Source organism: Cnephaeus nilssonii (assembly GCF_951640355.1).
Source record: "Cnephaeus nilssonii genome assembly, chromosome: 10".
Lineage (NCBI taxonomy): Eukaryota > Metazoa > Chordata > Mammalia > Chiroptera > Vespertilionidae > Cnephaeus > Cnephaeus nilssonii.
The window spans coordinates 86,407,599-86,431,394 of record NC_137081.1 but is presented as its reverse complement, the minus strand read 5'-3'; the positions used below and the strand labels follow the sequence as shown (position 1 = coordinate 86,431,394).

General features: G+C 48.8%; 1 protein-coding gene across 8 annotated transcripts in view; it reads left to right on the top strand.

Annotated features, from left to right (window-relative positions):
* Window positions 1-23,796, top strand: part of CLASP1 (cytoplasmic linker associated protein 1) — a 273,855-nt gene that overhangs the window by 89,679 nt on the left and 160,380 nt on the right. For 7 of the 8 annotated variants that reach the window (XM_079782856.1, XM_079782851.1, XM_079782848.1 and 4 more), the window contains 5 exons: window positions 10,313-10,391; window positions 11,741-11,844; window positions 12,652-12,743; window positions 14,779-14,854; window positions 21,339-21,436. In XM_079782856.1, the coding sequence (XP_079638982.1) occupies window positions 10,313-10,391; window positions 11,741-11,844; window positions 12,652-12,743; window positions 14,779-14,854; window positions 21,339-21,436 (449 nt within the window). Of the gene's footprint in view, window positions 1-10,312; window positions 10,392-11,740; window positions 11,845-12,651; window positions 12,744-14,778; window positions 14,855-15,914; window positions 17,943-21,338; window positions 21,437-23,796 lie in introns of those variants that run through there. The other variant, XM_079782854.1, reaches the window with a different exon arrangement.

Genomic DNA, 23,796 nt, shown 5'->3' with positions numbered 1-23,796 from the left:
GTTTAGGCCCGATCCCAGTGGGCAGTCGGACATCCTTCTCATAATCCAGGACTGCTGGCTCCCAACTGCTTGTCTGCCTGCCTTCCTGATTGCCCCTAACCGCTTCTGCCTGCCAGCCTGATCACCCCCTAACCACTCCGCTGCCAGCCTGTTTGCCCCCAACTTCCCTCCTCTGCCGGCCTGGTCACTCCTAACTGCCCTCCCTTGCAGGCCGGGTGCCTCCCAACTGCCCTCTCCTGCTGGCCATCTTGTGGTGGCCATCTTGTGTCCACATGGGGGCAGGATCTTTGACCACATGGGGGCAGCTAGATTGTGTGTTGCAGTGATGATCAATCTGCATATTACTCTTTTATTAGATAGGATAGAGGCCTGGTACAGGGGTGGGAGTCAGCTGGTTTGCCCTGAAGGGTGTCCCTGATCAGGGTGGGGTTACCATGGGGCGTGGGGCGGCCTGAGCGAGGGGCCTGTGGTGGTTTGCAGGCTGGCCACGCCCCCTAGCAACCCAAGAGGAGGCCCTAGTATCTGGAATTTATTTTCCTTCTACAATTGAAACTTTGTAGCCTGGAGCGGAGCCAAGCCTGGGGCTCCCTCCGAGGCCGGCAGCCATTTGTGTTGGGGTTATAATTGAAACTTTGTTGCCTTAAGCAGTGGGCCCGGCCAGGGTGTGCGGAAAGCTTTGCTTCCCCTGTTGCCGGGAGCAACCCTGGCCTGCTCTCTCAAGCTCCATTCTGCCGCCATTTCTGTTTGAATTTGAATTTGTTTACCTTCTATAATTGAAACTTTGTAGCTTGAGTGGAGGCTTAGGCCTGGCAAGGGCAGGCGGAAAGCTTGGCTTCCTCTGTTACCTAGGAAACCTTGCTCTCTGTGGCTGTAGCCATCTTGGTTGGGTTAATTTGCATACTCTGATTAGATGGTGGGCGTGGCTTGTGGGTGTGTCGGAGGTGTGGTAAATTTGCATATTTGTCTATTATTAGGTAGGTGGGTAAGTGCTCTGGAGAACAACATGGCAGAGTGGGTGGCAGGAATGTGTGTGCACATGCCCACGCTGACCGTCAGTAGGTGGCTCAGAAGATGACGTTTAAACAAACCCTTACGTGATGTGCTGGGATAAACCCGGAGGATGGATATTTTGGGGAAGAGCATTCCAGGCAGAGAGTGTCGGGTGGAAAGAGGGGAGCTTGTCTGGGCGTTTGACAAACAGGCGGAGGCCGGGGAGGGAGCAGGGCAGTAGTGAGTTCAGAGAGGAAATGTGAGGTCAGGTGGTGAGGGCTTGTAGGCCATTGTAAAGACCAGCTCTCGTGCAGGATGGGAGCCATTGGAGGGGTCTCAGTGGAGGAGGGGCATGACATGACTTACCTTTAAAGGACATTCTGGTTGTATGGTGAGAATAGACAGAAGCAAGGATACAAATAGAAGAAAATGATATTGTCTGTGTGTGATCCAGCCATCCTCCAGCCACCTTCCCCAAATTTGCTGGCATAGCTGTAGTTGATGCTGGTGATAGAGATGACTGTGGTACCTACCTTTACAGCTTACAGTCTAGACTCTAGGCTCTAACAAGCATGTCAAACTTGCGGCTCTTGGGCCATAGGCCTCGTTTAAAAAACCCCACAAGCTGCGAATTTGACATGCTTGCTCTAGAGAAAGAGAGAGTTAAAAAACCAGAGGTCACAGCTGAGTTTGCCTGATAGAAGAGTGGAGTGGGCGTGCTGGGAACAGCTTCCTGTCTTGGGTAGTGGAAGGGCCCTGGAGTGGATAATTTTGAGGTGAGCCTTGAAGGAGGATCAAGAGGGAAAGCAGTATGTCCCCGGCAGGGGAGCATTTAAGTGAGCGCCAGCACTCAGGAAAGCTGGTTTGCGTGCCCGCGGGCGCCCGGCTGCATTGCTCTCCACCCCCAGCCCCACCCCTGCTCTGCCTCCTTCTACAGCAGGACTGTTTCTGGGTGCGTAAATAACAAATACCTGCCTCTGCAAGTATAAGGAATTCTTCCATAAATTCAATCACAGGAAGATAAGAGTTCTTGTAAGCTTAACTGATTATTTTTACAGCTTTATTGAGGTACTAGGGGCCCAGTGCCTGAATTTGTGCACCTTGAAAGGAGCTGTGGGCTGCGAGGCTGCGGTGGGTACAGGGGTGGGTCTCGGCCCATCCTCTGAGCCCCTGCCCGGCCCCTCCCACCATGGCCCGGGCCCTCGCACCGAGGCCCGAGGCCTCCTGTCTGCCGGCAGCCCCGCTTCCATGTGCTGCTGCTCCCACGCACCGCTGCTCCCACGTGGTGACTGCACCACCCGCTCACACCCGCTGACAGTGCGGAGCAATTGGGGCCGGCACCCGCAGCGGGTGCCAGCAGGCCTGGCGCTGTCAGCAGGTGTGAGCCGCTGCTGTTGCCCCAGTTGCTCCTCAGGAGCAGGGGGAGGTGGAGAAGCCCTCAGGGCCAGTCTGGGCGGCAGTGGGTGCGAGCTCTGGGCAGGACCGAGGCATGCAGGAGCAAAGAATTTTCAGTAACCACCAGAGGCTCGTCCCGATGACAGCGACCGGTGCCCTGCCTTGGTCTCGTGCCCCTGCTCACCTGCTCCACCGTCCCTGACGCTGTGGCCCATGCTGGCCATGTACCCCGTTCTGCTACCTTCTGCGGACGCCCACTATGTTCCGTGCGCGCCCCCTGGTGGTCAGCACACATCATAGCGATTGGTTATTTGGTTGTTCCCCCGTTCGGTTTTATATATATAGATAATTTGTATACCATAACATTTACCCATTAAGTGTACAGGTTAATTATTTTTAATAAATTTACAGTTGTACAGCGATCACCACAATTCAAGCTTAGAACATTTCTCCATCACTAAAAAGATGCCAATTTGCCATCAATTCCTATTCCCACCCCCAGCTGTAGGAAGTCATTTCTTTTTTCTTTTTTTAAAAAAATATTTTATTGATTTTCCACAGAGAGGAAGGGAGAGAGATAGAGAGTTAGAAACATCGATCAGCTGCCTCCTGCACATCCCCTACTGGGGATGTGCCCGCAACCAAGGCACATGCCCCCGACCAGAATCGAACCCGGGACCCCCTCAGTCCGCAGGCCAACACTCCATCCACTGAGCCAAACCGGCTTCGGCTAGGCAGTCATTTCTTAAGTGCAGTCATTCAAGATACAGTTTTTGTGTCGGATTTCCTTGACCTAGCATCATGTTTTCAACGTCTGACTTAAATGTATCAGTAATTTGTTCCTCTTTATTGTTGAATGGTATTTAATTGTATGGCTATGCAACATTTTGTTTATCTGTTCACCAGAATGGATTTATGGATTATTACCACTTTTTGGCTGTTGCGAATACTGTCCACTTTTTGCCAGAAGTGCAACCAGTGGGCAGATGATTCTTTAGGATAAGCATACACAAGAGTAATTTTTTTAAAATTTGTTTTTATTTATTTTTAAATCCTCACCCAAAGGTATTTAATTGATTTGAGAGAGAGAGAGAAAGAGAGAGAGAGAGAGAGAGAGAGAGAGAGAGCGAGCACATCAATCCATTGCTTCTTGTACACACCCCGGAACCCACAACCTGGGTAGGTGCCCTGACCAGGAATCAAACCTGAGACCTTTGGGTGTGTGTATAGGACGACACTCCAGCCAACTGAGCAACACTGGCCAGCCTGGAGTGAGAGTGATTTTGACTTTTCAGTTGTTATAATAAACTTAATGTTTCAGTTTGCCCTTTTGTAAAACTAATGGTTTAATGAATATTATGTAAGTGACCTTACCCAGTTCCCTGTTTCCTTATCTGTAAAGTAGGGGTATTTATAGCTGTGGTATTTGGCTCTAGGTGTTGTTGTGAGGGTTAAATAAGATAAAAAGGGAATATATGCAAGATAACAGTTGCTTTTCGCCATTGCCCTCTCTGGGACAGGGGTGGGGATGAGAAAGGCTGCTTCTGGAATTCCCCTGCTCTGGCAGATGGGTCTTTGGAGGGAAGTACAGGCCTGGGCCCAGGGGGTTCGAGGCTGAGGAGCTCCGCTCCTGGCTGGCTGGGAAGGTCTGTTGGAGGAGAAGGGGAGTAGGAGGCTCGGAGACCGCAGGGGGAGGGCTGTAGCTGCTGGCTGCTGGGGCTGCAGTAAAAGAGGATGGACAGGTCAGCTGGAAGCATACAGGCATGTTTGAAAGGCCTCGTGGGAAATCGGATCTTTGTTTAATCCCTTGGCCAGCTGTGAATGCTTTGGTGCCTGATCTCATGTTTATAAGCTGCATGGGAATGAGACAGGTTTCAGAGTTTAGGGTCTTTGCTGGATTTAACCCACAATGTTTTTCCTTTGGGCTCCTCAGTTCTTTAAAATTTATTCAATAAACTGCCAGTGTTTAAAATCTGGAGACGTGGCCACACTCGCCTTCATCCCCACACGGAGTCAAGTGACCCGAGCTTTGAGGGGGTCCAGGTGCCCGCCGTCCCCTGCTCCCTCCGGCTCCTGGCCTCCTCTCGGCTTGGGCTGCAGCTGCCATTGGTCCAGAGCGGTGCCGTCCACTGGGAGCCACGAGCCTCCTGTGGTTAAGTTCAGGTCGTGACATTAAGTACAGTTTAGTTCTGCTTCCCACTCATACCAGCCACGTTGCAGTTGCTCGGTGTCCGCCGGTGGCAGGTGGCTGCTGTGGGGACAGTGCAGATACCGCACACTCTGTCATTGCTCGGAGCTCGATTGCGCTGGTCTAGACCTTTCCCCCGTTTTAAAGGAGGCCTGAACATTCTCTTAAAAACTTAAACAAATTTTTTTTCAAATGCAATATTATACACACACACACACACACACACATACATATTTCAAAATATATTTTTATTGATTTCAGAGAGGAAGGGGAAGGGAGAGAGAGATAGAAACATCAGTGATGAGAAAATCATTGATAGGCTGCCTTCTGCACGCCCCACACTGGGGATCGAGCCTGCAACCCGGGCATGTGCCCTGACCAGAAATCGAACCAGTGGCTTCCTGGTTCATAGGTCGATGCTCAGTCATTGAGCCACCCCAGCCAGGCAACAATATTGTATTAGTTTCAGGTGTACAACATAGTAATTAGACACTTATATAATTTAGGAAGTGATTAGCCCAATAAGTCTAGTGCCCATCTGACAATATACATAGTTATTACAGTATTATTGACTATATTTTCTTTTTTTAAAAAATACATATTTTTATTGATTTCAGAGAGGAAGGGAGAGGGAGAGAGAGATAGAAACATCAGTGATGAGAGAGAATCACCGATTGGCTGCCTCCTACACACTCCACACTGGGGATCAAGCCCGCAACCCAGGCCTGTGCCCTGACCGGGAATCGAACCTCGACCTCCTGGTTCATAGATTGACACTCAACCACTGAGCCACGCTGGTCAGGCTGACTATATTTCCTGTGTTGTACTTTACATCCCTGTGACAGTTTTTATAAATGGCAATTTATTTCTTCTTCATCCCTTCACCTTTTTCACTCATCCACCCTACCCCTCTCTCATCCTGCAACCATCAGTTTGTTCTCTGCATATATGAGTTTGTTTCTGTTTTGTTTGTTTATTAGATTTCACAAAATAAGTGAAATCATTTGTCTTTCTGACTTATTTCACTTAGCATAATACCCTCTAGATCCATCCATGTTATTGCAGATGGCAAGATTTCATCCTCTGTTATGGCTGAGCAGCATTCCATAGTATGTATGTGTGTATATATATATGTGTGTGTGTGTGTGTGTGTGTGTGCATGCACTTGTCTATCAATGGACACTTAGGTTGCTTGGTCTAGACCTTTAAACAAAGGTTACTCACTGTATTCAAACATTTCCTCCTAGCCTTGCTTAGCCTGTTTCTGCCCATCTGTAAAATGAAGTGGTTTGATGGTATGACGATCTTTAGTTCTTTTCTAACAGTAAAATGCTAGTATATGGGCAACGATAGGTAACAAACCTATAAGTTCGTTAGTCCCATTAATCTAATATTAACCATTTGTATTTTAACAGACTTTTGTGCCTCAGAAGCTGTCTCCAGGGGCAATTACAGAAGAGGGATTTATTGTTTTTATTTTTATTTCCTTTTTCATGTTTTCATTGAGTTTAGAGAGAGAGAGGAATGGAGAGGGAGAGAGAGAAACATCAATGATGACAGAGAATCATCAATCTGCTGCCTCCTGCACAACCCCCTGACCTGGAATTGAACTGGCGACCTGGGTGCATGGGACCAAGTTCAACAAATGAGCCACACCGGCTGTGCCAGAAGAGGGATTTAAAAAGTAGGCTGTCCGGTGCTATTATTATTGGGATGCGTATCCCAGGACTCATTTGGTGACTACTTTGAAGGGCAAGTTTGGGTGAATGTTGGGTAAGAAACACTCCATCGCTGATCGCCCTGACCCTCTGCAGGCCCACTTTGGGGCCACATCCACCCTGGGCTGAGGCTGCTTGAAGAATTCTCCCATGGCACATGTGATGACTCTTAAGTCACTGCTTGTATCACATAATTTGTGCTGTTTGTGTTGTGCTTTTGTTCTTGGATTGAAAGTGAGTGCGGTGTGGAATGCTGATTAATTTCCTCCATGTTTAATGAGGTTGCAATCTTGTCTCTTAAAACAACCAAAAAGTGTATAGAACTAGCAGCGTGTAGTCCCATAAGGCACCTGGTGCTTTATGTTAAAGACTGGAGGCCTGGGGCATGACATTTGTGCACTCAGGGGCGCCGGGGAGGAGCCCTCAGCCTGGCCTGTGCCCTTTCACAGTCTGGGAACCCTTGGGGGATGTCCGACTGCCGGCTTAGGCCCGTTCCCCGCCATCAGCCGTCAGCTGGCTTCTGGCTGAGCAGCACTCCCCCTGTGGGAGCGCACTGACCACCAGGGGACAGCTCCTGTGTTGAGCGTCTGCCCCCTGGTGGTCAGTGCGTGTCATGGTGACTGGTTGTTCCGCTGTTCGGTCGATTTGCATATTACCCTTTTATTTTATAGGATTATTATATAGGATGGTGCTAATGAAGTGCTAAGTGTGTATTCCTTTTACCCAGCAGCTGTCCTTTTCAGAGTTTGTCCGAAGGAGATGACAGCACATGTGGTAGTGTGCCCCCATTACAGTGTTTAAAGTAATGAGAAATTCTAACCCAACCTGACGGTCAGTAGGGGTTCAGAGGATTGGTTTGGTCATTATGGTACTTAGCTTCACAGTCACTGAAAATAGGGGAGAGAGACCTATATTTATTGATTTGGGAAGATTTCCATGGCATATTGAGTGAAAACTATATATCCTATATAATAAAAGCGTAGTATGCAAGTTGTCCCCTCGGCCTGGAGGTGGTACAGGAGTTCGACCAGGGGGGCGGGGCTGGCCAGGGGAAGGGAGGGAGGCCCTGCCAGCGACAGGCGGCCGGGGGAAGGGAGGGAGTACCTGGCAGGCAGCTGCTAGGGACCCTACCAGTGCATGAATATCGTGCACTGGGCCTCTAATGTATATATAACAGCATATATGTGAAATGAACCTCTTCATGTAAAATTCCTATGCACAGTGTACATGCACAGATGTCGCGAGGGATGGACATCAAAATATTAGCAGGCTTAGCGTTGGGCAATGGGGTTTGGAGTGACCTTGCTTTGGATTCATGCCCATGCTGATTGTCCCTCTCTCCCCGGTTAGCCATGCTGTTTTGTTTTTTTCCGAGTGGTGCTTTTATAAAGAAAGGAGCTGGCATTGAGTGAGTACCCACTACAGTCAAACCTCCTTTCTTGAGGGTCTCTCATCTCGAACAGTCAGTTCGCATCCAAGTGTTCCCAGAAAATATGTCTTGGTGGTTGAACCAGACTTCGGTTTTCCACCGGACAACCCTTTCATGCTGATACCTCATAAAGGAGGGAATGCTAATGTCTAAGGGTGTGGAAGAAACAGTGGTCACAGCTGAAGAGGTGGAAAACTGTTGTTGATTTGGATAAAGGAAAGCAGTTAGCCAGTGACAGCATTTCGGAGGCAGTGATGCCTGAACAAGCAAGGACGCTGCCTGCTGACCTGAAAGACACCCTGGACCGAGCCTCGTAGGCGGTGGTTTGATAAATTTTTAGAAAAGAAGTGTTTACTTACAGATTTAACAGAACATTAGACATGTACTATATATAAAGAAGGTTAAAACGGAATCATCTGTGGGTCTAGAACGGATTAATTCAATTGACATTATTTCTAATGAGAAGACATGATTCAGTTTTCGAGCAAATCGCTCTGGAGCAGCATTGCAAATGAATTAAGTTCGAGATTTGAGGTTCCACTGGATATTCCAGGCATTTGTTAAAACTCTTAGCCCTCCTGTGTATTCCCTAAGGTAAATGTGTTATTGTTCCTATTTGACTGATAAGGCATTTTTAAGCCCATCTGGCCAGCAGGGGCGGTAGCTGGGATCCCCCCCTTCCCCCCCCCCCCCCCCCGATCTTTATTTATAAAGCCCTTGCACCTGTTCTATACTCAGTCTCAGAGCACCAGAGAGGTTTGGCGCTGAGGCTGGCTTGGGGTTATCTAGCACTGGCAGAGAAGAATTGTGACTTGCTCAAGGTCTTAAGCTCGCAAGGAGAGGAACAAGACTGTGCACGTGGGTTCTGTGACTATGCTTTCGCTGTACTGCACATGGCCTTGACTTAGGAGGCTTCGGTTAGTTTTCAGATTGGTCACTATCTGAATTTCTTGACTTGAGTATGTCTCTCTAACTCTTTGGTCTTGATTTTTCTCATTTGCAAAATAAGGATAATACATCTGTATCACAGATTATTGTGAGATTACTCAGATTAACCCAGAAGTGCCTTAAAAACCATAAAATACGAGTGTGAAATACTGTTTTTAGTCTTGTCAATGTAAGAAATGTTCAAACCTATAGAGGTTTTTATTATTTTATTTGAGCCAAAACTGACGATATATGCCGGGGAGCAAGATCTCGAGTGCTCCGGAGAGTAACAGTTTTGAGGTTATTGTATGCATTTGGAATTAAGGAAGGATTATATGGAGGTGGGAGGAAGCAAGGCAGATTGGATTACAGGAACTATTCCAGTTAACAAGATAATGTGCCCTCTTGAGGGTGGTTACACTTATTTCAAAGGTGTGTTAACTAGATGTGCAGAAACAAGGGCCAGGGCTTGCGTGACAAAAGCTAAGTCTTTACTAAAGAAATTCTATGCCTGAGTGTGACTCCCCAGGATTTGTATTGCCATCATTTTCATGATGGCTAATGGATCTTGCCATAATGGCTCAATAGTCTAATTCATGATGTTGAAGTACAAAGGCATATTTGTGAAGTGAGTTATTTGCATATTTTGAAGGGAACATGCAGCCTACAAACTGGGTTAAGTAAAAGAAAGTAAAACAGAGATACTGAAATTTGAGATGCCAACTAAAATAGATTCATAGAGAGCAGGCTAACAGATGGGGGGGCGGTGTTTAAAGGGCTGGGGTGGTGGTGGAGGGGTTGAGCAAAAAGAAAAAAACACCCACAGGCAGGACATTTCACCCCAAAAATTAAAAGGGAAGGTTGAAGTGAAGTGAAATTGGAGGTGCCAGGTTAGTTTGACCAGCAGAGGGCACATGCAGCAACACTGCATCAGTAAAGGTACGAAGTCATCTTCTTTTAAGCGGGTCAGTTGTAAAGGCGGGTTTGTAATTTCCAAAAATTGCACCAAGGTAAGGCAGAGCCCCACCTGATGCGAATGTGTTGTTCAGGCGTTAGCAGTACTGTCCTCACTACACGTTCATTGGACAGTAGCGCAACCCCAAGAGAAGGATGGTTGGCCACGTTTATAGGGTGCGCCGCTGGCAGTGCTGGCCAATACCCGGTTGGGTTGTGGTGACTGACTTGCAAGTCCCGGCCTCGCTGCGCGTTAGTGCACTTAAGTTGACTACAACTCCCGAAGCAAACTACCCACTCCTTGTTTCCTGAGGCTTTTGAGGGAGCAAAGAGGCAGCTCGGTTTTACCCAGAAGGCCACGCGCCAGCCGCGAGACAATTTGCATGTGCGCTCCTCGCTGGGGCGGGGCCAGCGAGGGGCGGAGCTGCGTCTTATTCTCCCACTCTCGGCTCACGGGTAGCCAGGCTGTAGCAGCTTTTTTGTTTCGTTTTTCGCCTCCGACCGTTTCCTTTTAAAACTAAGCGGCTCTATTTGCACCAGAGCAGCCCTCCTCTTGATGACCAGTGTAATCTTGCCAGTCGGCGCGCGCTCTCTGGGCCCTGGTTCAGCGCTTGAGCCAGGAATGTGCGGGCGCCCTGGCAGCTGCTGGGCGAGGGCCCGGGGCCTGAGGCGGGCTGCTCACGGGGTCTCGGTGTTTCCCATTCATTGCAGGTGGCTCTTCTGGGCATGGACATCCTATCCGCGCTAGTCACCCGGCTGCAGGATCGGTTCAAGGCTCAGATTGGCACAGGTGAGCTGTGGGCAAGTGTGGGGCGGGTCCCCAGACGCTCCTCCCTCTGGCCTCCAGTCTCTTCAGTCTCCCCAAATCCTGCCGTTAGCCGTGCCCAACCGCCCCGCAGCGCCCTTGCTCCCCTCCCACTCCTCAACCCTCTCCTTTAGCCTCAGCTTCCTGCTGGGCTGCACCACGGCCCTCCCTGCCCTCCCAGACCCCGCCCTCCATTTGTGTGCTTCCAGCATTGGTGTTCTAACACGAAGTATGACTGCTAATTCTTTTATTTCTTGTACACATTAGCTGTCCTGATTTAGCGCTGGCCAGGCCCTGCTGGGCCCCGACCCCCTCTGAGAGCAGTCCTTCCCTCTAGCAATCCTGCAGCTGCCAGCATCCTGTGCCTCCAGGTGGTGGGGCTGCTGTTGCCGTCTCACTGTTATGTCCGCACAAGCGGGCATTAAATGGTCACTCTCTTACTTTGAAGGGAAAACAGTATGTCAGTAAAATGAAATGAAAATAACCACAGGTTTTATAGATCTAGAGATAATTTCATCATCTCTACATTCCTGACCTCTGCGATTTTATGACATGAGCACCAAGCAGATCTGTGTGTGCGAGCATTTCTCACAGATGTCTCTGTGTCAGTTGGTCTACATATATCTGTTACTTTCTGTTCACTTTCTGGTTAGTGTGCTCCTGTGGATAAGGTTGAGCTCTTTTCCCATTCAAATAAAACCCCCTTAATGTTTAGAAATTCAGCATTTTAATAGTGTTTCATTTTCCTCCTAAATTAGCTGAGCTGGTCAGGAATATCTTTTGTAAAAGGAAGGTTCATATTCATAGACTCTGAGAAGAATCTGACCTCTGGGATGCCAGTGGCCCGCACCGGTGCGTGGAGGAGAACAGACACGTTCCGCGCAGGGGTGGGATACGCACCATGTGTCTTATGTAAAATTAAAACACAGAGACAAAGGGTAGATTGAGCCGTACGTGTCTGCCCCTGCCCCCAAGGAAATGTGCTGGAGCCCTTCTCTCTTACCTGAATTTCCTTTTGAGTTGACTCTTTCCTGCCAGTGTCTTCCATTGACATCGGCTTTGATATTTGACCAGCAGGAAGATGTTGGGAGGTGGCTGGAGGAAGGTGTGAATGAGAAGACACATATACCCATGCAGAAAGGATTTTGCTGATTCTTAGAGTAGTTCCCCTGGACTTGAGCAAGGAGAACAGTGCTGTAGGGATTGGTGGTTTTAGATGATGGACCTCATTTCGGCTAGGATTTGTCTTCCCAGTTAATTGAAATATCAACAGTTGGTGACACCTCCCCACCCCCAACAGGTGTTCATTTGATCACTTGCATTTTGATTTCCAGTGCTGCCAAGTTTAATAGACAGACTGGGAGATGCTAAAGACTCTGTGAGGGAGCAGGACCAGACTCTGCTGCTAAAGATCATGGATCAAGCTGCTAATCCCCAGGTAGGACGTTCGGTGGCCCGTGGCGTGCCGGGCTCCCCTCACATGGGTGGGTTACTCCATACAGAAAGACGACTTATTTTAATCTGATGTATTCCAGATGGAAATTTTCATAGCTCCCCCCACCCCCATATTTGAAGAAATAATAAATAGCAAAGCATGTATTTTGAATAAATTAGAGGACTTAACATGGGTTTTGAGTGCTTGGTTTAATCCATAAACGAGCTCATTTATATAACTGATTCTGTATTTCTTTGAAAAGAGCAGTTATGATGTCTGGGTGTTAGGAGGCCTGGCTGGTCTGTCTGCTAGTGAGCTGGGGCTGCTGGGACCCGGACACAGACCTGCCTTCCTGGGTCCAGCTGCGCATTGCTGGGGAAGGGGCATGTTATCAGAAAAATTCTCCTAGGGAAGGTGAAAACTAGACTGGCCTTCACAGATGAGCGGGTGGTGGGCTCTGGGTGGGCGAAGTCGGCTGGTCCAGGCGGAGAGCAGTGTGAGTGTGTCATCTTTGAAGCCACCCGACCTTTTTCGGCCTCCCTTTCCTCATGAAATGGGGACAGCTATACCTCCTTTTGGGGTCTTTGGGAGAATGAAATACAATTATATGAAGAAATGTGTTTGGAAGAAATTTAACTTGATATACAAGTAGTCACCATTTTTCAGTGTGCTCGACTTAAGATGACTAAATGGGTGGTAGCGGCTGGAACCGACTGGCACCTGTTGAGAGTCCCTCTTTCCTTGGCCCGTGTTCAACAAAAGGCTGCAGGAGTCTCCTCCCCTCTTCTCACCTGTCCTTTGCCTCCGCAGTACGTGTGGGACCGGATGCTGGGAGGCTTCAAGCACAAGAACTTCCGGACTCGGGAAGGCACGTGTGTCTGCCTCATCGCCACGCTCAATGCGTAAGTCTGGTCGGGCCTGAGGATTTTCTTGGCTGAGCTTTTTCATTAACTTGTTATTTCGAAATAACTATAGATTTCAGGAAGTTGTAGAGAAATGTATTGGGAATGTCGTGCAAACCCCCTCTCCCTCCTTCCCCCAAAGTTATCATCTTGCCTGTGTAATGACAACACAGGAAATTAATATTGATACAACCCATGGAGCTTATTCACATTCCTCCAGTCACACGCCTGTGAGTGCAGTTCTGCACAGTTCTGTCACGTGTGTAGTTCCATGTGGCTACCACCACTGTCAGGGTACAAACCTGTGCGTCACCCCAGGCTCCCTCACGCTGCCCCTTTGGAGTTAGTCCCTAACCTCTGGCAGCCACTAGTCTACTCTCCACCTCTATGGCTTTATTCCAAGAATGCTCTGTAGATGGAGTCATACACAGTGTAACCCTTTGAGATTGGCTTTTCATTCCACTTGAGATTGCATATATGTTGTGTAAACAATAGTTCATTTCTTTTGATTGCTGAGTAGAATTCCATGGCATAGACGTGTCAGGATTTGTTTAACCATTCAGCTGTTGAAGGACATTTGAATCATTCCCAGTTTTTTGCTATTACAAATAAACCTGTTATAAACACTTGCACAAGTTTGTTTCAGCATCAGCTTTCATTTCTCTTGGGTCAGTGCTCAAGAGTGCAATGGCTGTGCACTTGGTAAGTTTATTTTTAGGTATTTTTTTAAATAACTTTCTCCCCTTTGCATGAGCGATGTTGTCCCCAAAGGGTGCACCACTCCCCGGAAGTACTGCAATACCAGGTGGATGGGAGGTGTGGATGGAGCGAGCTCCTAGGCCATCTCTCTGCTCTAAAAATCCACTTAACACGCTGTCCTCAGATAGAGGCCATATCCGGTGTTAAACTGAAGGCTGAGTGATCATTTTTAGTTTTAAAAGAAACTGCCAAACCATTTTCCTGAGTTGTCTGTACCATTTTACATTCCCACCAGCAGTGTGTAAATGAATCAATTTCATCACATCCCTGCTAGCATCGAATGTTATCACTATTTTAATTGTAGCCATTTTGATATGTGTGTGGTGATATCTCATGGTGTGAATTTGTATTTACTTAATGACTGTTGATGTGAGTATTTTTCATGTGCTTATTTGTAGGAAAGGCTTTTTTTAAAATGGAAATTACAATTTACAAATCACCTTTTCTGATTGTTACAGAAAATTTAAATAAAGAAGAAAATGATGATTACCCATAATTCTAGCACCTTCAGATAATCACTGTTAACTGTGGTGCATTTTATTCCAGCCTCTACAGTTAGATTATTTTTAAAAGCAAAATTGGGATTATAACATTTCTGTCACCATGTAAATTTCCCCCTCCTAAGGTGTTAGCCTTTTTAGTGCCATTACATTTGGCCAAATGTATTGGAAATGTTTAAAAACGTTTCTAGCCTTTGATCGCAGTAGTTTCACGTCTAAGAGTTTATCCTAAGGAAGCAACCAGATTGCCAGAGAGAGCTGTGTTCACAGAGGGTACGAGGTGAGCCCTTGTGAACACACGCTCTCCACAAGCAGGTTAGTCGCATCCTCTGCAGCCACTGCATCCGTCTCTCATTCAGCTCTTCTTACCTGAATGCCAGTTGTAGCATCAAGCTGTGCACAGTGTGGTTGGGTGTGCGGCTGGGCGGAGGAGGAACCATTACATGACAAAACAGTGATGTAGAGACAGCATGTGGGAGGCAGCCGGCTGGGAAGGGCTGGGGCTTGGCTGGGCCCAGCTTGGGGCCAGGTGGAGAGGGCCCGAGTGCCAGGGCGAGGCCACGTCCGTGAGAGGCACTCACGGTTCTGAGCTCAGTGCCAAGGGGTGCCACAGCACCTTTATTTGGAACCAGATGGGAAAGAGATGGAGAAGACGGGAAGATGAGAGCCGGTGTGAGGGCGATAGGGCCCGGGCACGGAGGGGACGGGTGAGTGTGGGCAGAGTGGCTTCTGCTGCTTCTTTCTCACCGATGATAAAACACTCCTTTTGTTTCTAGCTCTGGAGCACATACTTTGACACTAAACAAGATTGTGCCACATATATGTAATTTACTTGGAGACCCAAACAGCCAGGTGAGTGTTTTCCATGAGAATGGTCATTGGTTTAGACAGCTAACATGCATGTTGGTGTTCTCTGTATACGTGATGGGTGGGTGGGACTATATTCATCTTTATAGAACTCTGATTATTGTGTAGGATAATGAGCCCATTAGCATTTATAAGATGCCATTGGTAAATGTGGCGGCCACTCTGCCCTCTTTCCACGTGGGGCTGAGACTTCATGAGCCTGTAAAGTGATGTCCTCCAGACCAGCCTCCAGGATCCCGTCACTCTGGCACCGGCTCTGCAGCCGGAAGAGGGTGGGCCTTGGGGAGGATGCCCAACGCGGACTGGAGGCGAACACTGCCTGTGGGAGGGGATTGACCGGAAATTGTGAGGGGACTTCTCCAGGCCTGGATTCATGGTTCATGGTTTGCTTTGGGTCTCAGCCATACTGGTGTGTACACCTGTGGAAACGCCTCAAACCCTGACAACTGTAGATATTTTATATAAATTTTACCTAAATTAAAAAACAAAACAAAACACGAAAACGAGGCCCCACGTCCTGAGCTGAAGGGAGGGAGGGGGGTGGGTAACCCGTGGCCAGGTGCCGCCTCCCCAGGCTGGGCAGGTCTGGGCTCCTGCAGGTCTCGGCTGGGCCAGCTCGTTCACGGCCGAGTCCTCTGGTCCACATTCGCTCGTGCAGGCTGTTAAAACATTTCAGGGTTGAAAATAGGAAAATAGGAACACAAACTTACCAAGGATATCCTATCTAATAATAGACAAATATGCAAATTGACTGCACCTTAGTTATGCCAAGCCATGTCCACCAGCCAAGCCACGCCCACCAACCAATCAGGATGAGTATGCAAATCACCCCAACAAAGATGGCGGCTAATTTGCATATCAAGACAGCATAGAAAGAAGCCAAGAGCTGCAGAAGGGAGCAAAGCTGCGGAGAAGCAAGCAAGCCAGGGGGAGGAGAAGGGAGGAGCGGAGGCGGGGCCGGGGGAGAAGGAAGGAGAGCGGGCGGGGCGGGGTAGAGTGCAGCAGGAAATGCTATTGCAGGATTTTTCCTGCAATGGGAACGCTAGTAGTTGTATAATAAACAGGCCTTAATTTTATTTATATTTATTTTAAAAATTTTTGTTTATTGATTAATTTGAGAGAGGGAGGAAAAGGAGAAAGAGAGAAAGAGAGAGAGGTTTGTCATTCCACTTATTTCTGCATTCACTGGTTGATTCTTGTATGTGCCCTGACTGGGGGATTGAACCTGCAACCTTGGCGTACGGGGATGATGCTCCGAGCGACTGAACTCCCAGCCAGGGCCGAACAGGCCTTCCTTTATGATTGCTAAAGTCCCTCCAGAGAGCCTACGCCGTGCTTTCCCGCTTCCACCAGCTCCTGGGACCCTCCCATTCATTGTCTTATCCTTTCTTCTTGGCCCTGAACCCCAATTGTATTTTCGCACCCTCTCGCCTGCTGCTCTGCCGCTTTTCTTTCCAGCCTGGTGTCTCGGCTCGCTGCCCCACCGTCTCGTCTCCCCGGCTGGCGCCTACTTCTCTCCACTCATCTCTTACCCAGCCGCATTGAAAATATATAGTTAAAATCCAAATACAGTTGTTAGATATTTTTATTTATGGAATCATACTTTATGTTCAGCATTAATTTAAAAATTCTAAATTATCAAATGAGTTATTTGGCCCCCTCCCCTTTTTGGTGGTGTCTCCATTTTTGTTTTCTGTGGAAAAGGCCTTTATCGAGGCCGCACTTGGAGGGTCCTGCTGCTGCGGCATCCTTTAGTGGAGCAGAAAGCCAGCCTGGCTAGTTGAACTTACTTGTCCCTAATGCAGTTGCTTACTTAGCCACGTGATGTGGATAGTCACCTGGGCCCGTGGGAGATGAACATTTCTGGTAAAATGAGGTTGGTCTCCCTGGGCAGCTGTTAGCAATCCGACAGAGTCAGAGTGTTCCAGATTGAGGGCTCAGGGTCATATACTCACACCTGCCTTCGGAGTGTTTGGTCTGCATGTATGCGTGTGCAAGCGCAGACGCACACAAGGCGCGTCCCAGCACCCTCCTGCCAGGAAACTCCCCAGCCGCTTCTCTGATCCCATCCACTTATCCATGCCTCCTTCACCTGAGGCTGTTTTTTCCATTGATTTTCTTAGAGTGAAAGGGAGGGGGAGAGACACAGAGGGAGACACCAATGTGAGAGAGACACATCGATCGGTTGCCTCCCACACGCACTTGGACCAGACACCAGACTTTGAGCCCACCACCACGTGCCCTTGACCGGAATGGAACCGAAGACCCTCTGGGCTTGGCCCGGTGCTCTAACCACTGAGAAACCGGCTAGGGCTTGCCTTTAACTTTTTCATTAGTCTTTCCTGCTAGTCTCTGGCCCTTGAGGGTCAGGACTGTAACTCGCTCCTCTTCCTTGTCCCAGGCCTGCCTTCCAGGAGTGTGAGGGTTCAGTAGACACCCCACAGCTGTTTGAGTGACTTGCCCTTCTCAGCTGTTGGTCTCCGGCCAGAGAGGACAGTGGTGTCTGGGCAGAGCTGCCGCTGCGCTCCGTGCCTTCAGCTCTCCCGCGGGGATTCCCTGGCTCTGCAGGAGGCGCTGACACGGGGTGTGGACTTGGACACCCCGCCCTTAGAGGCCGCGAGCTCACTTGCATATTGGTCTGAGGGCAGAGCGACTCGCAGTGGGAAGCCCCTCAGGAGCTTCTCGGAGTGGCCCACAGGTAGATGTACGGAGTGTTGCTTAGGATGCTTTTGGCTCCAACTAACTGACATTTCAACTCAGAATGCTGGAGCGGTGGGGAGAACGCATTGTCCTGCATAATGAGGAGGCGCTCCAGGGTTTGTAGGTGAACAGTCATCTCCCAGAGACTGGCTCAGTCCTTGGGCTTTGTCTTTGCAGCTGTCCCCCAGGCCACAGCCCAGGCCCAGCCCAGCCCCTGCACGCTCCGCCCGCCTGGTTGACGGAAGCCTGGTGCTTCCCGTGTGCCTGCTGTTTTAGCTTGTCTGAACTGGAAGGTTCCTGCCTGTGTGGACACACTGAGAAGGAGAGTGCCTCTCAGGTGCCCGTCATCGAGCTTCTGCGGCTGATGAGACAGGCCAGTTTAGCTCCATCTGTGTTCCCGCCCCCATCCCAATATTTTGAAGCAAATCTTAGACAGCATTTCATTTAATTCTTTAAAAAAAGTTTTTATTGAGTTCAGAGAGGAAGGAGAGGGACAGAGAGATAGAAACATCAATAATGAGAATCATTGATTGGCCACCTCCTTCACGCCCCCTACTGGGGATGGAGCCCACAACCCAGGCATGTGCCCTGATATTTTTAGCCCACATGCCTGGGTTGTGGGCTCCATCCCCAGCAGGGGGCGTGAAGGAGGTAATGATTGGCCACCTCCTGGTTTATAGGTTGATGCTCAACCACTGAGCCATACGTGTCGTGCTCACTTAATTCTTAAATACTGTAAAAGATAAGACTTTTCAAACATAGCCTTAACACTGTGTTCCCTCCTGCCCACCAGGAACGAGTGGTTCTCATGTTGCCAAGTGCCCCGTCAGCGACCCCTTTCCCTCAGCGTCGCGTGTTTTTGGTGTGTCCTGCATTTCTCTTTGCAAGGGCGAGGACACACGCTCCTGAGTTCCCTGCGGCCCTCCCACCCCTCAGGTTTCCTGCGGGAACCCCGTCCCTTCCCTGGGTTACACTGAGATTTTACCTCCTGAGCTGAGGACAGGGTTTCCTTCCCGGAGGGCAGTTTGCAGAGCTAGGAGGACAGGGGCTCCGTCAAAGGCAGCTGCTGAGACGTCACACACCATAGGAAGTGTCTGTTCTAGATAAGGACTTCAGTGCGCATCTAAGTGTCTGCGGACTGTTGGTCTCAGCACTCCCTGCGCTGGACCTGGACTGGGCTGAGCCAGCTGTGCTCCGAGCCGGGAGCCTGTGCCCAGGGCTGCAGGCCCCTGGCAGTGCGCGCAGTGCGCTCGAGGCCCCGCTCAGTCTGCAGGGGTGTGGCTCCCGCTCCAAGGCAGGCTGGTGGGGCTGGGGCTGGGGCTGTTCTCCCAGGAGAGGGTAGGTTTGCTTCCCATCGGCTTACCGCACCCTTCCTTTCTCTGGAGCTGAAGCCCTCCCTTAAGTTGTAAGGTTCACAGGGTTCTCTATTTTGACACCCTCAGTGGAAGGCCGTTTTCTAAGGTGAGAAGGATGTGGGCCCGCACTCAGGTGGCAGCCAGCTCCCGCCCTGCCGGTCACCTGCTGTGGGCCCAGCAGGTGGCTGGCCTCACCGCCCCAAACCCCATGACACGGTCCGCAGAGGCCCAGTGAGGATGGCTGCGGATGCAAAGACCTCAGATTCTGTAGAGCATTCAACTCAGGCCCGGCAGGTAGTGCTGAACATGTGGGGCTCTTGTCTTGTGCAGTCCTACTGGCCTGAAATGTTAGGGTTCCTTCTTGTGGTGAGTTTGAGGTAGACAGAAATACTCTTTTTTCTGAACATTTGAAAGTGTCTTACAGACATGATATTTTTAGTCCTGATGCTTTATACTGTGCATCTCCTAACAACAGGACATTTTCTTATATAAGCACTAGTGGCCTGGTGCACGGATTTGTGCACATTGAAATTAGAAGAAATATTTTAATATCGCTATTCGCCCTTTCTCTATAATAGAAGTGTCAACCAAATTCACGATTGACAATGACAGATCGAAACACATGCATGTGATCGGTGCCAGTGAGAGTTTTATATGTATCACGCATGTGCGAGTCAACTTAGCCTTTTATATATATAGAATAAACTTGCTTAATTAGACCTGCTTTCTGATATAGCTAAACTTTTTCTAGCCCAGCGAAGCACCCCAACTTCTCTTTCAGGTACTTGTCAGCAGCATAGCAGTAACTATCAACACGAAGCAGGTTATTATTGTAGATCACACAGGGAGAACAAAGGGTAAAATATTTAACTGCAGCAGTGTTTGACTATATTCTGTGCAGTGAGAAAACCTGAAGTCATTTTCAAGGTTCACCATTTCTTCTTTTTAGTCGGGTCAAGTTTCTAAGCTTTCCAAATCTCCATTTTCCTGCTAATGAAAAGAAAATAGGATTCCACTGAGTCTCCTATCTACCTGCTCCGGGAATGAGATGAGGCACGGGAAAACGCTTCACAGAGATTTGGTTACAGTGTGAAATGTTTGCACCTGGCTATAAAGCAAGTTGTGTTCCTGGGCTGAAGAAACTCCAAGGAGGCTAGTCGCTAGGGAGAGGAAGCCGGGTGTTGCTATGTGACATCATTACCTGGCGCCCACAGCGGCCGTTTCCTGGCTGGCGGTTTCCATTTTGCGCCACGGGGTCTCGCAGTGTTGGCTGCGGTTTGGTGGGCTGTCTCTGCAGGGTGGTGGCAGGGCCTGTGTCCCACTTGGGGGAAGCCAAGTGTTGCTTTGTGGGTGCCAGGTCTGTGGTGCCATTTCTCTGTGCGCATCACAGTAGCTCCTGCATTGAGCGTCTGCCCCCTGGTGCTCAGTGCGTGTTATAGCGACCTGTCAGACCCTTGGACACAGCACATTAGCCTTTTATTTATATAGATATCTCATTTTCACATTTAAGAAGTTTAACGTTGACATAATGGTAATGTGTGATAGTTCATATTTGAGTTTCCCCTAGTTTCTTTCTTTCTTTCTTTTTATTTTTTTTATTTCATCCTTTCCTTGAGCCTTATTTATTGCTGCCTCCTTCGTTCATATTTGTTTGTCCTGGCTGCTTACTTGTTCTTCCTGAGGCTCACGCCCTGCACTCTGCGCCCAGGCCCTGGTGCAGGCTGCGCCTCGCTTGGCAGCTGCCTCATTGATCCTTTCCTGGTCAAATGCACGTTCAGGCACATTCAGTGGTTCCTTCCTCTCCCATCAAACATTTCTTGTGTCCTGTGGTGTGCTTGTTCCCTCCCTAAACCACCAGCTCTTTGTACTCTTGTATAAAATGTTTTTCATTACAGCCTCTCCTGTGTTAAATGTAGAATATATGGAATTTTTCCCATTTCCTTTCTAGAACCATGAGTGTTTTTCCCATTTTTAATTTATGAGCTTCTTGAGTACAGGGCTGTACTGCCCATTTTCCTTACTCACTAAGTGTTTGACCCAAATCCAGGGTACTGTACATGGTGTTTTATTGTCAGTGTAATTTACTTATTTGTATTATTTTCTAATTTGGAAAGATGCCCTGAAAATTATAGTTTTCTGACATCATCTTAAAGAATGAAAAAAGACTTAGGGATATGGACTGGAATATGTATATGGGGATAGGACCTAACCTTTTTCTGCTCTTTGGGATTGTACCTGCAGAGTCAAAACTGTTAACCATGGCTTCATCTGGTCAAATATCTAGAAAGGATTGTACACACAGTTGCATTGGTAAAATGGCGATGAACTTGGGGTGGTGTGTAGCCTGCTGTGTCCCAGCAGGAAGCGCTGTGGGATGACACCAAGAGCTGTAAGATCTCTTCTTTTACATCTAGGTTCGAGATGCAGCAATAAACAGCTTAGTGGAGATTTACAGACACGTAGGAGAACGTGTGAGGGCAGACCTCAGTAAAAAAGGATTGCCGCAGTCCCGGTGAGTTCAGACTTTTTTCCTTCTTCTGCTCTTCCCCCTACTCTCTTTCAGTTAACATTTCGGTTTGCACTACTTCTTTTGTTGTGATAATTTTTTCAAAGAATATATGGTTAGTGGGTTGGCGATGGGAGATCTTGTCCTGATCGTATGTCAGGGGTCCCTTCCCATTCCAATTCCTCAAAAGTAAGACTCTCTCACCAAGACAACTATCTAGCCAAGTCCCAGGCCATCCCCTGATTTTAGAAGCATATTGAAAATGGATGGATTTTGAAAATTCACCATTCTTTTGGTTCAGATGGTTCTATATATTATATACACACCACCTAGTTATAGTATGTGCTTAGAATATATTTTAGTGAGTGGGGCCTTTCTAAGAATGAGTTTGGTTTAGAAAACATCTTTGAAATGGTAGTTTTCTGTTCAGTAATGTCAGCCTTGCCACGAAGAAACTGGGGGTCAGCATCTTATCAGACCCAAGGCCACTTGAGTGCACAGGTGTCTCTGCTGTGTCTGAATTTAAAAGTTAATGGAGAATTGGACGTGCATAGTTGGAACTGTGATGCAGAAACGTTGCACCAAATGAATTCCAAACCCCTTGCCCCGCCCATTCCTTTAGGGAGAAAGTAAAGTGAAAACCCTGGGAGTTAGAGGTGGACTGGACTCACAGAGCAGCTGGTCAGAGCCTGTCCTCGTGGCCATGGCAACCACAGAGGCCCAGAGACATGCAGTGAGCTCACACAGCCGCGGCAGAGCTGGGCCTGAAGCTCTGTTCTCTGCCCCGCCCTTTCCTTTCTTCATCCTGACATGAGTTTACAGAGCACCTAGACATGGGATGGAATGTTGAAGTATTCAGGGGTCTTGATGTCCCTTAATTGGATATGGCAGTGGGCCCCTCACCCTAAGGTAGGGGTTCCAGGAGCAGCTGAGTGGGGCTATACTCTTTCTTGCTGAGTCATGTCGGACCCAGTATCGCTCTCACTATGGGCCCTGAGCTGTGCACAAGACAATGAGATGGGCCTGTAACTACTCTTCATGTGTTTTACAAAGGTAATCCCTGAGAATAGAGTTTTCATGCCCATGTTTATTAACCTCAGCCTTCTGGAGTTTGAATGAATGGTGAGAACACTTATGGTGAGACCAAAAGTTAAAGACGAAACTACTGAACAATCTCTTGGGCAACATTGGAGGGAGGACCCAGATGAACAGGCAGAGCAGGGGCTGGAAGGCGAGGGCTGTTTGATGATGTCACGATCATTGTTGGGAAAACAGGCCTTAAGCAGTGAGACTCTTTCCTGCTCCAGTATGGCTCACCATGCTCTGCAGCTCACAGGGGCCGGGGCCCTGAACGGCCTGGCAGCGCACACAGTGGGGTCCCTGGGTAACGCTCGGAGGTGGCTGCGGTGAGATCTAGAGGTGGGCGCAGGAAGGAGCCGGCACAGCAGGCGGATGGCTGTCTGGAGACGCCTGCTTGCACAGTTGGCCCTGGGCTATCTGGAAACTTGGATTTGGGGAGGGTTCGCAGTATTCCCAAAGAGTGAGGTAGAGTGGCTCCCTGTGCCCCGCGGCGCAGGCCTTAGCTGAGCCCCTGCTTTCCTTCAGGGCGCCTGACCTTTGGGAAGTACTGGGCAGAGGGGTTCTGTGTGACTAGCCCCAGTGAAACCTCCAGGCCCCGAGACTAATGAGCAGACCGCCTTTCCCAGGTTGTGCCCACCCGTTGCTGGGAGATTAACCCCGTCCTGTGTGACTTCACCAGTGGCGGCTCGAGGAAGCTTGTGCCTGGTCCTCACCCGCGCACCTTTCCCAGTTGCTGGCTTTTCTTTGTGTTCTTTACCATGATTGTCCTGTAACAATCACAGCTGTGAGTGTGACTGTATGGTGAGTCCTGGGATTGCGTTAGCAGATTGTTCAGTGTGGAAGGGGCCTGGAGGCCCCTCAGCACAGAGCCTGTTTTAGGTGAGGTCCCAGAGGCAGGAGGCCAGAGCCTCAGGCCTGTGTGTCATGTGTGCTTTCTGCTAATCCTTTTTTTTTTTTTTTTAATTTGAGATAGAGAGAGACACGTCTATCAGTTGCCTCTCATACATGCCCCTACTAGGGATCAAACCCGTAACCTGGGTATGTGCCCTGACCGGGAATCAAACCCACCACCTTCTGGTGTATGGGGCAACACTCCAACCAACTGAGCCACATCAGCCAGGGCCACATACTTTTAAAAAAAATATAAGAAGCTACAGAAGAGCTGGGCCTCTATGAATAGGAATGGGGGTTTCTGCTATCTCATGTTATCCTAAAATTCCCCCCAAATTCTGAACCAAATGGAGAAGGTAGTCCTGTTAAAATGGACACACATCACACATGGTCAC